At 41.6% G+C, this 14,779-nt stretch overlaps 1 protein-coding gene across 1 annotated transcript in view; it reads left to right on the top strand.

The window, feature by feature from the left end:
- The window catches only part of LOC148539167 (uncharacterized), a 175,419-nt gene that overhangs the window by 3,955 nt on the left and 156,685 nt on the right, over positions 1-14,779 (top strand). The window contains exon 3 of the mRNA XM_088451822.1: positions 2,008-2,078. Within this exon, the coding sequence (XP_088307948.1) occupies positions 2,008-2,078 (71 nt within the window). The remainder of the gene's footprint in view (positions 1-2,007; positions 2,079-14,779) is intronic.

Raw genomic sequence — 14,779 nt, 5'->3', positions numbered from 1 at the left:
TATATATATATACATTTATATAGTATTGCTCCCTCTGCGCTTTCCATGGCTGGGGGGCTGCTGTCTCCGACCACCGACCCTCCCCATAATTACAATAAACGCTGATTTTTTTATTATTTATTTTGTGAACAGTAATTTAATAAATGATCTTTGCTGCTAAGGTTCCTTCATTGTCAAAAATAAAATGTGAGTTGCTGGGGAAAGGGATACAGGGTACAAATAAAAGCTCCCCCACTGCCTGGCCCCACAGTCAGGGGTCTTCCAGATTGGGGTAATTAGGGGCAGACACCTCCCAGCCATCGTGCCCCTGCACCCAGTGATTGGGGGAGCCCTTTACACAAGGACCGACAGGGGCTGCCGACAGCCCGCATTCCTGTGGCTGGAGCTGGCTGCAACACCTGCAAAGAGTTAATGGATCTCCGAAGACAAAGCTGACTTTAGGCAGCAAGCTGCACCCTCTGGCAGAGGAAAAGGGGCAGAATGAAATGCACAATAGTCCTGAGTTGAAGCGAAAGCAGGAGCCTAGTTATTATCTGGCTGACAGGCTGTGCTGGCTGCCTAGCAGTGATGTGTGTGACAGGAGCCCGGTCCCTTGGCCTCTCCTCCACACCTGCTAAAGACTTCTTCAAGTTATTTTGTGAAGATTTAGGGGGTTCCCCCACCCGCGATGGACTATTTAGGCTTTTAAAGCGACAAAGATAGGGGGTATCCCCATGCAAGCTGCTGTGGCACTAGATGTCCCAGCAGGACCTGTCAGGCGTGTTGAGATTTGCAGTCCTTAGAGGAACATGTTACCTAGGCTTAGCCATATAATGTTAACAATGAGCTTTGCAGAAGTCTAGGGATTTTTAGCAATATGTATTGCCTGGTACACGGGTTTCCCCTGTGGTGTGTGAGGACATATAGGACATATAATAATACAGTAATTAAGTTACTGTTCCCTGTGCATAGTGGGTGCAGCAGGACCATAGATGTGGGGCGTAAAGGCTGATTAATTTGGGGGTATTCTGTAAAGGGAAATCACCCAAACCAGCAGGAGGTTCCCCTGGTCAGGCACGCCTAACTCTGTATGTAATAAGGCAGGGGGCTGCAATTAGTGTGAGCTGCAGATATTAGGGGGGATCTGCAGAGCATGCACCCAGGAAAAAAAAACCAAATTGTGCTGATGGTCATTTTTCAACAGTTTGGATTTGGAACAGCTTCGTTCTGGGCAGGAGCTGTAGAAAATATACGCCCATGGTCTATAGACTGTATCTCAGCAACTGTACAGTATGCAACGTAATCTGGGAGCCCCAAACCCTGCGATCTTCCACAGGACAATTCCACCAAATTCAGTGGTTATGGCACCTATACATGTATGTGCTCTGTTATGTACATACGTGTAGGGACCCTGTGTGTGTATAAATAGCTGTGACCTTAGTGAGGTAGTGTGATTGCCTTAGGTGTCCAACGTTGTTTATAGCTTTGCATTGTTATAAATGTATTTATTTTATTTATGACCTGAGCAACCTTCTCCTCATGTAGGCACCTAATATCAGAATTACACATATTAGGATTGTTCAGCTATGGGGGACCTCTCAAAGGCCCAATATACTAAGTTTGTTTCAGTTTGGTGATTGTTACATTTGGGGGCCAAACACCTGTATTCTCTTGTTGATGGTTATGTTACAATTAGTCTGATTGTCTCATTAGCTTGTATAGATGTCAGTGACACTGTCCTGATCTAGGCCATGGTTGGGGTGACTGCACATAGACAGGGGTATTCATGTATTAGTATTATTGTTATGTATGAGCTGTATTACACACCTCAGGTTTAGGCAGCCTGTAGCCCACTCATCCAGCTGACTAGCCAGGCATGCTGTGATTTGTAGTTGGACGACATCTGGCCAGCCACAGGTTGCCTGCCTTTGGTATACTTCCCTCCAGCACCAGGGACTAGGATAGCTAGCCTGGCCTCTCAGTATGTGTGAATGGTGTATCATACAGTTCCTGTCCTTGTTGTTTCAGGACCCTGATGACCAACATGATCTTCTCCTGGGGCAGGACTGCAGAGATCTACACAGTGCTGCCATGTACAGGTAAGGGTGCAGAATGAAGTATGTACAGTGCTAGGTACACCTCGGGTACACATTTATCTCAAAGGGATTTATCAGTTACAAGCAAATTAATATTATTAAAAAATTAATTCACAAGTAACCTGCATCTGTAATGTGTTGTACGGTAATAGTTCTAACACACACACATATAGAGTAAAGAGATGGCACTCTAATGACAATAACGGCAGGGGGGTGCCAGGTCCATAGAAAAATCATGAAAAACACTCTAACACCAATTAAGCTAAGAGCTATTAGTGTAGAAAAACCAGCACTCACGTTTATATGAAAAAACTTCACACGTTTTATTCACATGGACACAAGTGTATAATGCAGCAGGGGTGAGCAGTGTCCCAACGGGCATTTCAGGGGCTGAGGAAAACTGCACGGCAGCTGAAACGCCCGTTGGGACACTGCTCACCCCTGCTGCATTATACACTTGTGTCCATGTGAATAAAACGTGTGAAGTTTTTTCATATAAACGTGAGTGCTGGTTTTTCTACACTAATAGCTCTTGGTGTTAGAGTGTTTTATATATATATATATATTTATATATATATATAAAACCCAGCACTCCTCCCAATCAAGAAGAGAGGGAGCTCCGGTGCCCTCAGAAATAAGTGGATATGCTGAACACAAAAGATGCTGCAGCATTCGGAGACTTGAGAAAATTATTAAGTATGTTTAAATCATATCAATAAATACATCTATTAATTGATATAATTTAAAGATACTTAATAATTTTCACAAAACTCCAGGTGGCGCAGCATCTTTTGTGTTCAGTATATATATATATATATATATATATATATATATATAGGCCCTGTCCTGTATACAGAAAGTCTCCATTGTATGCTGTGTGTCATGTGAGTATGATATGTACACAGGCCCTGTCTTTTGTAGCCTGAATATATAGTATACCTAAGTCCTTTTCGCTATTCAGTGATCAGAGAAGGGGCAGAGTCCGCCCTTTATATGGTCAGGGCAGTACACAGGATCTGTACTTTATATGGTGAGGGCAGTACACAGGGTCTGTACTTTATATGGTGAGGGCAGTACACAGGATCTGTATCATACAGTCAGGGCAGTACCCAGGGTCTGTACTTTATATGGTATGGGCAGTACACAGGATCTGTCTCATACAGTCAGGGCAGTACCCAGGGACTGTACTTTATATGGTGAGGGCAGTACACAGGGTTTGTCTCATACAGTCAGGGCAGTACCCAGGGACTGTACTTTATATGGTGAGGGCAGTACACAGGGTCTGTACTTTATATGGTCAGGGCAGTACACAGGATCTGTACTTTATATGGTGAGGGTAGTACACAGGATCTGTACTTTATATGGTGAGGGCAGTACACAGGATCTGTACTTTATATGGTGAGGGCAGTACACAGGGTCTGTACTTTATATGTTGAGGGCAGTACACAGGATCTGTATCATACAGTCAGGGCAGTACCCAGGGTCTGTACTTTATATGGTATGGGCAGTACACAGGGTCTGTCTCGTACAGTCAGGGCAGTACACAGGGTCTGTACTTTATATGGTATGGGCAGTACACAGGGTCTGTCTCGTACAGTCAGGGCAGTACACAGGGTCTGTACTTTATATGGTCAGGGCAGTACACAGGGTCTGTCTCGTACAGTCAGGGCAGTATACAGGATCTGTACTTTATATGGTGAGGGCAGTACACAGGGTCTGTACTTTATATGGTCAGGGCAGTACACAGGGTCTGTACTTTATATGGTGAGGGCAGTACACAGGGTCTGTACTTTATATGGTGAGGGCAGTACACAGGATCTGTCTCATACAGTCAGGGCAGTACCCAGGGTCTGTACTTTATATGGTATGGGCAGTACACAGGATCTGTCTCGTACAGTCAGGGCAGTACACAGGGTCTGTACTTTATATGGTGAGGGCAGAACACAGGATCTGTCTCGTACAGTCAGGGCAGTACACAGGGTCTGTACTTTATATGGTGAGGGCAGAACACAGGATCTGTCTCGTACAGTCAGGGCAGTACACAGGGTCTGTACTTTATATGGTGAGGGCAGAACACAGGGTCTGTCTCGTACAGTCAGGGCAGTACACAGGGTCTGTACTTTATATGGTGAGGGCAGTACACAGGATCTGTACTTTATATGGTGAGGGCAGAACACAGGGTCTGTCTCGTACAGTCAGGGCAGTACACAGGGTCTGTACTTTATATGGTCAGGGCAGTACACAGGGTCTGTACTTTATATGGTGAGGGCAGTACACAGGGTCTGTACTTTATATGGTGAGGGCAGAACACAGGGTCTGTCTCGTACAGTCAGGGCAGTACACAGGGTCTGTACTTTATATGGTGAGGGCAGTACACACGTTCTGTACTTTATATAGCAGGATAGTACACAAGATCTGTACTTTATATACTCAGGATAGTACACAAGGTCTGTCCTTTTTATGGTCAGGGCATTACACGGGGTCTGTACTTTATATAGTCAGGGCAGTACACAGGGTCTGTACTTTATATGGTCTGGGCAGCACACGCAATTGTAATTGCTTATTTAATAATATTACGTGTTTCTTTTAAGTTATTTATAAGTGGGGGAGTTTGGTGCTATATAGATTGATGGTGATTGTAGAGGGGTAGGCAGTAAAATCTGCCTGAGGGGGGGGGGACCTAAATCCAGTCCTGCACGTATCCAGGCTCTATCCTTTATGTATTGTGTATTACATGCATCTACCGCTCATCTTGTCTTGTGAGTGAGTAATACATATCCTGGGCAGCCTGTAACACATTAACCTAATGTGTAACCAGATTCTGTCTTCTGTACAGTGAATATAGTAAGAATTAATATTCACACCTGTATATAGCAGTGAGTGTTATATGTAGTGATGTTGTTTTGGGGTTCATTGAGTACAGTATATATTTGAGTCCTGTGTACAGTGTATATAGAGGGTAATTATATCCAGTCCTGTATATAGCAGTGAATGTTATATATAGTGATGTTGTTTTGGGGTTCTTTGAGTACAGTATATATTTGACTCCGGTGTACTGTGTATATAGAAGGTAATTATATTCACACCTGTATATAGCAGTGAGTGTTATATGTAGTGATGTTGTTTTGGGGTTCATTGAGTACAGTATATATTTGAGTCCTGTGTACAGTGTATATAGAAGGTAATTATATTCAGACCTGTATATAGCAATGAGTGTTATATGTAGTGATGTTGTTTTGGGGTTCATTGAGTACAGTATATATTTGAGTCCGGTGTACTCTGTATATAGAAGGTAATTATATTCACACCTGTATATAGCAGTGAGTGTTATAAATCGTGAAGTTGTTTTGGGGTTCATTGAGTACAGTATATATATGAGTCCTGTGTACAGTGTATATAGAAGGTAATTATATTCAGTCCTGTATATAGCAGTGAGTGTTATCTGTAGTGATGTTGTTTTGGGGTTCATTGAGTACAGTATATATTTGAGTCCGGTGTACTCTGTATATAGAAGGTAATTATATTCACACCTGTATATAGCAGTGAGTGTTATATGTAGTGATGTTGTTTTGGGGTTCATTGAGTACAGTTTATATTTGCGTCCGGTGTACTGTGTATATAGATGGTAATTATATTCAGACCTGTATATAACAGTGAGTGTTATACATCGTGAAGTTGTTTTGGGGTTCATTGAGTAAAGTATATATTTGAGTCCTATGTACAGTGTATATAGAAGGTAATTATGTTCAGTCCTGTATATAGCAGTGAGTGTTATATGTAGTGATGTTGTTTTGGGGTTCATTGAGTACAGTATATATTTGAGTCCTGTGTACAGTGTATATAGAAGGTAATTATATTCAGTCCTGTATTTAGCAGTGAGTGTTATATGTAGTGATGTTGTTTTGGGGTTCATTGAGTACAGTATATATATGAGTCCTGTGTACAGTGTATATAGTAAGTAATTATATTCAGTCCTGTATTTAGCAATGAATGTTATATGTAGACAAGTCATTTTGGGGGTACAGTGAGTATAATATGTATCTAAGTGCTATGTATAGTAGATATACTGTAGTGCTGGGTTTCCCAAATTCAATCCTCAAGGCAAGATAACAGTCCAGGTTTTAAGGAAATCCATGTTTGTTCACAGATGCAGGGCAGGCTCAAGGGCTATTTGAGCAGAGCTGCCAGACTGCGCCTCCTATGGGGTGGCTTCCCCGTGTAACCGTCCCTGGCCCTCTGCATTGTTTGGGGTCCTGAGGACCGTTTTTGAGAACCGGTGACCTAGGGTTATCACAGGCAGTGTCAGGACGCCGATGATCCTATTTCTGGCTGCTTCACCTCCTCCCGCCCCACAGCCCTTCTCTGCCCATCTTCTCCCACCCCACAACTCTTCTCTGCCCATCTTCTCCCACCCCACAACTCTTCTCTGCCCATCTCCTCCCTTCCCACAGCCATTCTCTGCCCATCTTCTCCCACCCCACAACTCTTCTCTGCCCATCTCCTCCCTTCCCACAACTCTTCTCTGCCCATCTCCTCCCTTCCCACAGCCCTTCTCTGCCCATCTTCTCCCACCCCACAGCCCTTCTCTGCCCATCTTCTCCCACCCCACAACTCTTCTTTGCCCCTCCTCCCTTCCCACAGCCCTTCTCTGCCCATCTTCTCCAACCCCACAACTCTTCGTCTACGTCAGTGATTCCCAACCTCGGTCCTCAAGGCACACTAACAGTCCTGGTTTTAGTGATATCCATGATTGTGCACAGATGGTTAAATCAAAATAACTGACGTACTCAATTAAGTCACTTGTGCTCAAGTATGGCTATCCCTAAAACCTGGACTGTTAGTGTGCCATGAGGACCGTGGTTGGGAACCCCTGGTCTACGCCGTCAGCATACTCAAACAGACCTGTGGTTAGTACTGTGGGCTGTTAGTTCTTCCCCATCAGCTCCCCCTTCGTACACTCTCTTCCCCACCCATGGCTCGAAATGCCACACCCTGGCACCAAGTCTCATTCTCCTCCATGCACAGCCTCAGCCAAGGTGATAGCTATGGGTGGACCCTGTCTCCAGGTAAGTCACTCGCATGTTACAGTTGTTTTTATTGTTGCCATTTTATTCTAATACACTATTATCTGCATTAGATTGAAATGGAGCTTTGTTCATCCCCAAAGTGTCCTCTCTGCTTTTAACATAAATGTGTGTGTATGTATATATACACTGAAGTGCCAAAAGTCATGGGATAGGTGCCTAGTATCCTGTAGGGGAATCAGTATGTATGACCGCCGGCCGCATGGCCGCAAGACCGGTAGCAGTGATGATTCTGACAAGGGATTTAGGTAAATAAAACTAACCCTATCCCCCCCCTTAACACTAACCCTCCCTTAGGGTTGCCTAACCCTAACCTCCCCCCAAGGAGTGCCTAACCCTTCCCCCCCATTCCCCTAGCCTAACCCTGACCCTCCCCGGGGGGTGCCTAACCCTATGTTCCCCCCCGGGAGCCCCTAACCTAACCCTCACCCCCGGGGCTGTCCGTGACCCGCCAAACGGCTTACTTTCGTTCAGAATGCTGGGCGTCGGGCTCCCGGCGTAGGGATAATGATAGGTGTCAGGATTTCAAAGCCTATCATTAGAACCCTGCTGGAATTAGACAGTCGGGAAGCCGGCGATCGGCATTTCCACCGTCGACTTCCTGACTGCATCCCCACACCATTATGGAACCACCACCAGCCTGCACGGTGCCTTGTTGACAACTGGGGTCTATGGCCTCATGAGATCTGCATCACACTTGAACCCTACCATCAGCCCGAAACAACTGGAACTGTGACTCATTAGATCATGCCATATATTGCCAAGGTCCAATTAGCAACGTCACGAGCCAAGGTGAGGCACTGAGTCTGGTGTCATAGTGTTAACAGAGGCAGTTTTATCCTATGGAAGCTAAAGAACGCTGCACTGACCTGCTGGATAAGTGTCTGCTACCTGCTGCATTGAATGTGTATGTGATATGAAACAGTGTTGCTGCTCTGGCCAGACGCCGCTGCTAATGATCACTAAGCACCCGTAATCAGCCGATGCGCTGTCCACAGTGATATTCCCGGGACACACGAGGCAACGTAGATCGAGGAATGTTGAATGTTCAAAGAACTTGGAAAATGGAAATTCCCATCTGTCGGGCACCCACTATCATGCCCCATTGGAAGTCTGATAATTTACATCGTCTTGCCATCAGCAACATAGCCGGTGTTCAAACTGACTCACGGGATGTCAGATTACAACTGATGCAGGTCTGGGCATTTCCAGGATGCCACAGTACAGTGCAAATGCAAATTCAGCAGGAGGTGTATGTCCAGCAAGTCCTTGAATGCCTCTGCCTGATTGACAAGGGGTGGTGCAGGGGCAGCCGGCGTTCCTGGAAACAGGGCGTGTCGGCCCTGTTTTCCAAGAGTGGCCAGCCTAGAGACTCCACGGACGTACGCAGTCTTCTGGGCTCACAAATCGGGCCAGCCAGAGTAAGCTGAGGCTTACTCAGCTGTCGGCCCGCCCGGTGCCGCCCGGTGCCGTCCACCATCGTGACCATCGACCACCAGGGGCTCTGCACTCACCATAAAAACTAACAATAATAATAATTATAATAAACAGTGGGGTTTTGGTTCATGAATTGATCAATGCATTTAAGCTTGCAGCCCCGTCACAGGACCCCACTTTACTGCAAGTCCCTACTCTATTGCTCAGAATTATAACATGGAACTAGCCATCACATTAGTTTGTTTATTTGATTAATTTTTATAATTATTAATTTTTGTGATCACATTTTCTCAGACACCCCTTTTAATCTGTTTAATCTAACTTGTGTCAGCTGTTGTCCTAGGTGCTTTGCAACAGGTGTGCTTGGTAACTGTCTCACGTTTAAAAGCAAAGTTGCTGTGGGCTTTAAACCTTGATACCATACCCTGAGTTTAACACTAATGTGATGGCTAGTTCCATGTTATAATTCTGAGCACTAGAGTAGGGACTTGCAGTAATGTGGAGTCCCTTGATGGGGGCTGCAGGCTTAAATGCATTGATCAATTCATGACCCAAAGCCCCACTGTTTATTAGTATTGTTAGTTATTATGGTGAGTGCAGAGCCCCTGTGATTTCTATTTAAACAATGTGGTCACAAATCTAGGAATGGTGAGTTCAGTAGATTAGTGCTTCTTGTTTTATATATACAGGTTGAGTCTCCCATATCCAAATATTCTGAAATACGGAATAATTTTGGCATGACTGAGATAATGAAACCTTTGCTTTTTGATGGTTCAATAAACACAAACTTTGTCTAAGGCACAAATTATTAAAGTTATTGTATACAATTACCTTCAGGCTTTGTGTATAAGGTGTATATGAAACATAAATGAATTTCATTTCTGTACACAAACTTTGTTTGATCCACAAAATTATTGAATATATTGTATAAAATGACCTGCAGGCTGTGTGTATAAGGTGTATATAACACATAAATGCATTCTGTGTGTATATTGGGGTCCCATTCCCATGATATCTCATTATGATATGCAATTATTCCAAAATACGGAATATTCCGTTTTCCAAAATACCCCTGGTCCCAAGCATTTTGGATATGGGAGACTCAACCTGTATATATATATATATATATATATATATATATATATATATATAGCAGAAAAGAAGACGGCACTCTGCAACAGATGCAATTTATGTTAATTGTGCAAACTAGCAAAATTTCAGAACAATTGGAATTTTTTTTCAAGCTACAGCCAGACATGATACAGACATGATACAGACATGATACAGGCATGATACAGACATGATACAAACATGATACAGACATGATACAAACAGACTCCTTTTAAAGTGAAGTTTTTGCACCAAATAGGTTAAAATGATGTCATACAGAAATTCAGTCTTAATTACTATAATAAACACCAATATCGTGTAAGTATATATAGATAAGTAAATCTAAAATTAAATACAAAATATGTTAGCAGTTGTCACTATATAAACACAAGAACATCATAATAACATATACAATGAAACATAAATATAAGTAAAGACAATATTGCTGTTTGAACCATCACTAATTGACTGTTGCATAAGCTAACAGGATCTGTTGTACTCAGTACCGATTCCTTCATTGGTAACAGTGTTAGAGGTGTCAGCATTTTGATAAGAAATAAATGATATATAGTAGGTCAGGCTGGGCTGAAGTATCTGGGCAAATTCAGATTTGTGTTTGGTATAATTGTGGACGGTTGTTTATTACGGCCATGGATCCTTGATGATTTTTTTTCTATATGTCTATTTATCTCTTCTCGTGATCAGTACATACACACACAGCCCAAGATGTAGGTGAACACTTTTTACTCTTATGCCCCTTTTACACCGACTTAAAAATCCCGGGTTGATGCACATGAACCCAGGGTTTTTGTTGGTGTAAATGGATGCACCCGGGTCCAGGGACTCAAGAATCCAACTCGGGTAGTATGCCGGGTGGGCCACGGGTCATTCCCATGCCACCCTACAGTGTAAATGGCGCAATCCAGGTCATGATAGATTAATTCCTATATATATATATTATATATATATATATATATATATGCTGACATATATATATTTTGATTTTTATTTATTTACATGCTCTCTTTTCATTAACCGTTCTTTTTGATTGGAACAGCAAATATTAAGTTATTAAATGATCTTTGCTTTAACCTAGTACTTCGCTAAAGACAGCGACCCCCAACACACACCAAAATAAGCTTACCAATAGCTCTTAAATATGTTGTATATTATTTTTAGAAAGCACTCTATCAGATAATTCCATCGTGGTAGGTGCTTTATTAATTGAAGTTATCAAAGCTGGGGACAAATTATATTTATTATATATAAATTATTTGCAACAGTTTTACTTAATGCTTGTTCCTTGAGTGTTGCAATACAGGGAAAACAATGACAGTAATAGTTATAGACCAAACTGTGGTAAAATATAAAGCTATATGTGTTTTAATATTGTATTACGTTGAATAGTTCTGCATACAATGATAATTTAAATAAACTTGTCAGGCCCATGATTGTATGAAGGAAATTCCCACCAATACCAAGCACATAGAGCTGACATAATCTTCTAAGAAAATCACATATCGTTCAGTGTAGGCACATTACAGGATGAGGAACGATTGTATGATTACAATGTTGTAATCGTACTGTCGTTCCTCTGTTGACAAGTGGATATGCAATTTTCCCCCCAATTTAACGATTCTCCGACCCACCGATGTCCGCCCATACATTGCCGATATTTCCAGCGTTTTGCAGATCTTTTTCATCCAAAAATTGGATTTGCAAATCATGAAAGTGCGCATACACCATCTCAATGGGCCGGCATTTTACTAATGACATGTACTACCGGCGAAACGGTTTGCAAATCGGCTGATCGGTATCATACCCTAGCAATCTACAGCTCCGATTGGTCGGTGAAATCCAACATGTTGGACAACCTGATTCACAGGTTCCGATCACTTTGTGGTCGGAAACGGCAATCGGTGAGCCCCATACATTGGCAATTTTTTACACAATCATCTGCAAAACGCAGAATTGCCCCAAATGATTGCTGATGTATGGGTCTCCTTACATCTACCCCCCCTGCAGTGCAACATGTATTTGCTAAGGCACAAAGTTACTTGCTCTTTTTGCTTTTGCTCCCAACTGGTAATTAACCCCTGCACCTACACACCGCATGTTTTCTATACCTGGGTGTGGGGTGTGCAATACTGGCAACTCCAGCCCTGGAGAATTCACTTCCGACCCTGCAAGCCCAGCCACGCAATCTCCATCCTGTCTATGTAATATGGAAATATGAGCTAGTAAAACTTCGCCACCATTTTAATTTCTTGCAAAACGTTGATGCAGCCTAATAACGTGTCCGTGCAATAATGTCAGATGTCAGGGTTTTTTTTCTTATTTGGTGTTAGTGCTAAATATTTTCAAAGGTTCACAGCTCCGCATCCAGGTCAGACAGGGAGAAACCGCCAAAGGTAAAACATCACCATCTGCACTTTATTGTTTTTACTTTATTTAGGCACACTGAGGTATGAGGTGCGAGGATCCAAACTGCAAGGGGGAGAACTTTTTCCTGGTAATGCATGTGTGTTTGTGTATATATAGAGTGCCGCACCGTACGACAACATATGTTGCTCTTGCTGTGAGGGCACCGGCCAAGGCTTTAATGTGATTGAGAGTGCTGGACCCATTGACATATATATATATATATATATATATATATATATATGTCAATTTATTTCCTCTCTCTCCTTCAATAGACATTTGCAATATTGTGGTACTTACGTATATATATATATATATATATATATATATATATACAGTTAGCATCAGTCCACACCATTCAACCACCTGCAGTGCCTTTGGTATGTGACCACACTATTTAAATAAATAAAAAAATCATACAAAATCGCCACTTACCTACTTATATTCCAAAGTGTAATTGATCTAAATTCAGGGAATGTTGTTCCAAAAAATTGCAATAATTTGTCCAGCTGACCAACAACATCATGGTCTCTCCTTCTGGTTAGTCCTTACACTGACCAAAAATATGAGCATTGCTCTGATTCATTTGGCTCAACACAAGATAAAATAGCACAGGAACGGTTGCACCAGGACCAAATAATGGAGTCTTAAAACCTAGAACATGTTTTTCAAAAGTTCCTGTGCTGCTATTTTTTTTATATATATATATATATATATATATATATATATATGATCATAATTCATATTACATAAATGTAATAAATGGGAAAGCACTCTGGGTCTTTAAGCAAAAATAAAAAAGTACACTATATATATACAGGTTGAGTCTCCCATATCCAAAATGCTTGGGACCAAGGGTATTTTGGATATCGGAATATTCCGTATTTTGGAATAATTGCCTAAGATATTTATATTTCTTAGGAATAGGGCCTAAATCTAAACACAGAATGCATTTATGATTTATATACACCTTATACACACAGCCTGAAGATAATTTTAGACAATATTTTCAATAATTTTGTAGCTCAAACAAAGGCCCTCATTCAGAGCCGTTCGCTATTTGCGTTCGTTCGTTCGTTCAAAAACAAGGGGTGGCTATTCAAATGATCCGTTTGCACATTGCAGTCTGTTCACACCTCTAAGTCTGAACGAGCGAGCAAAACATACGCTCGTTTATTTGTTAAAAACGCCCCCTGGCCGCTCGCACCATACGTCATGTCCGCTATTTATTAGATTAATCGAGTACATCAAACAGGATATGAACTGCTCGCTATTCTTGTGGTTGGTTTTTTCAACCGCTATTTTGCGAGCAGTTCTGAGTTAAAAAAAACCAAGTGACGTGGTCAATGACGCTGCTGTATTAATTATGCACACCCATAAAACGCCCGTTTTGACCTTTAAGCACGCCTGCGTTCTGATCTCCACTCCCCGTTTTCAAGCACCTTCCCCTGTTACCTCCCACATACGCCTCATTCTGTCACTCAAAATAGCAGGCACTCGCTATATTGCGTACAAACGATTTTCAGCCGCACTGACTGGTTCGCGCATGCGTACTAAAAACCGTACGCATGCGCAGATGTGCGAACATCGCTCGGAACGAGCGTACTGCCGCTAGCGAGTGGCTCTGAATGAGGGCCAAAGTTTGTGTAAATACATGAAATTAATTCACCTGTCTTATACACCTTATACACACAGCCTATAGGTCATTTTATACTTTATTTTTAATAATTTTGTGCCTTAAACAAAGTTTGTGTACATTAAACCATCAAAAATCAAAGGTTTCACTATCTCAGTCATGCTAAAAATATTCCGTATTTCGGAATATTCCATATTTCGGAATATTTGGATATGGGAGACTCAACCTGTATGTATATATATATATATATATATATATATATATATATATATATATATATGCAAAGCATTCTATATATATTATATATATATATATATATATAACGGTGATGGTCCTGCACTCATGTATAACAACCAGCAAAAAACAGCGACGGTGCCCTTCCCAAAAGTGTATGATGCGTGAGGAATAATGGAAGGCACTCAGGTGCCTTCCATTATTCCTCACACAATATATATATATATATATATAGAAAAGGCCTTGCAACGTTGGTCTAATACACTTATTATTTGGATACTTTGTTGTCCCTGAGGGCTGTTCTCTCTTCCAGTGGAGTATGTAAGGTAACATACTGATACAATATGTATAAGTAGGCAGATACTTACTTTATTCATTGTTCATTGCTCAAATTATTTTACTAATTCCTTCCTGTCACTTTAACTAGAAATAGGTTTTTTGTTTTCTTCATTCAGTTGTATATTTTAACTAAAAAAAACAAGAATACTACATTGAGGAACGGGTATGAAAAAAATATTTGAAATTTGAGTGATGACAAAAGAAACATGGTAAATAGGAACATGAGTAAAACACAAACAGGTATGACCCTCCATTACTATAAATGGTTATCTTGTGATGAATAGAGTTTAGGTGAACCCGTCCCCAAGGAGATCACTGTATCCATCACAGCCCATGAGACTGCATACAACATACTTTATATAATCTGTGCATCAATAGATCTTATAATGAGGGCAAAAGGAATATACATATAGTCCAGGCACCTATGGCAGATTGCTAGGAAT

The sequence above is a fragment of the Taudactylus pleione genome, unplaced genomic scaffold (genome assembly GCF_031769625.1).
Source record: "Taudactylus pleione unplaced genomic scaffold, aTauple2 ptg000027l, whole genome shotgun sequence".
Taxonomy (NCBI): Eukaryota; Metazoa; Chordata; class Amphibia; order Anura; family Myobatrachidae; genus Taudactylus; species Taudactylus pleione.
The sequence above is the reverse complement of the archived record's forward strand: the minus strand, read 5'-3'. Positions and strand labels throughout refer to the sequence as shown.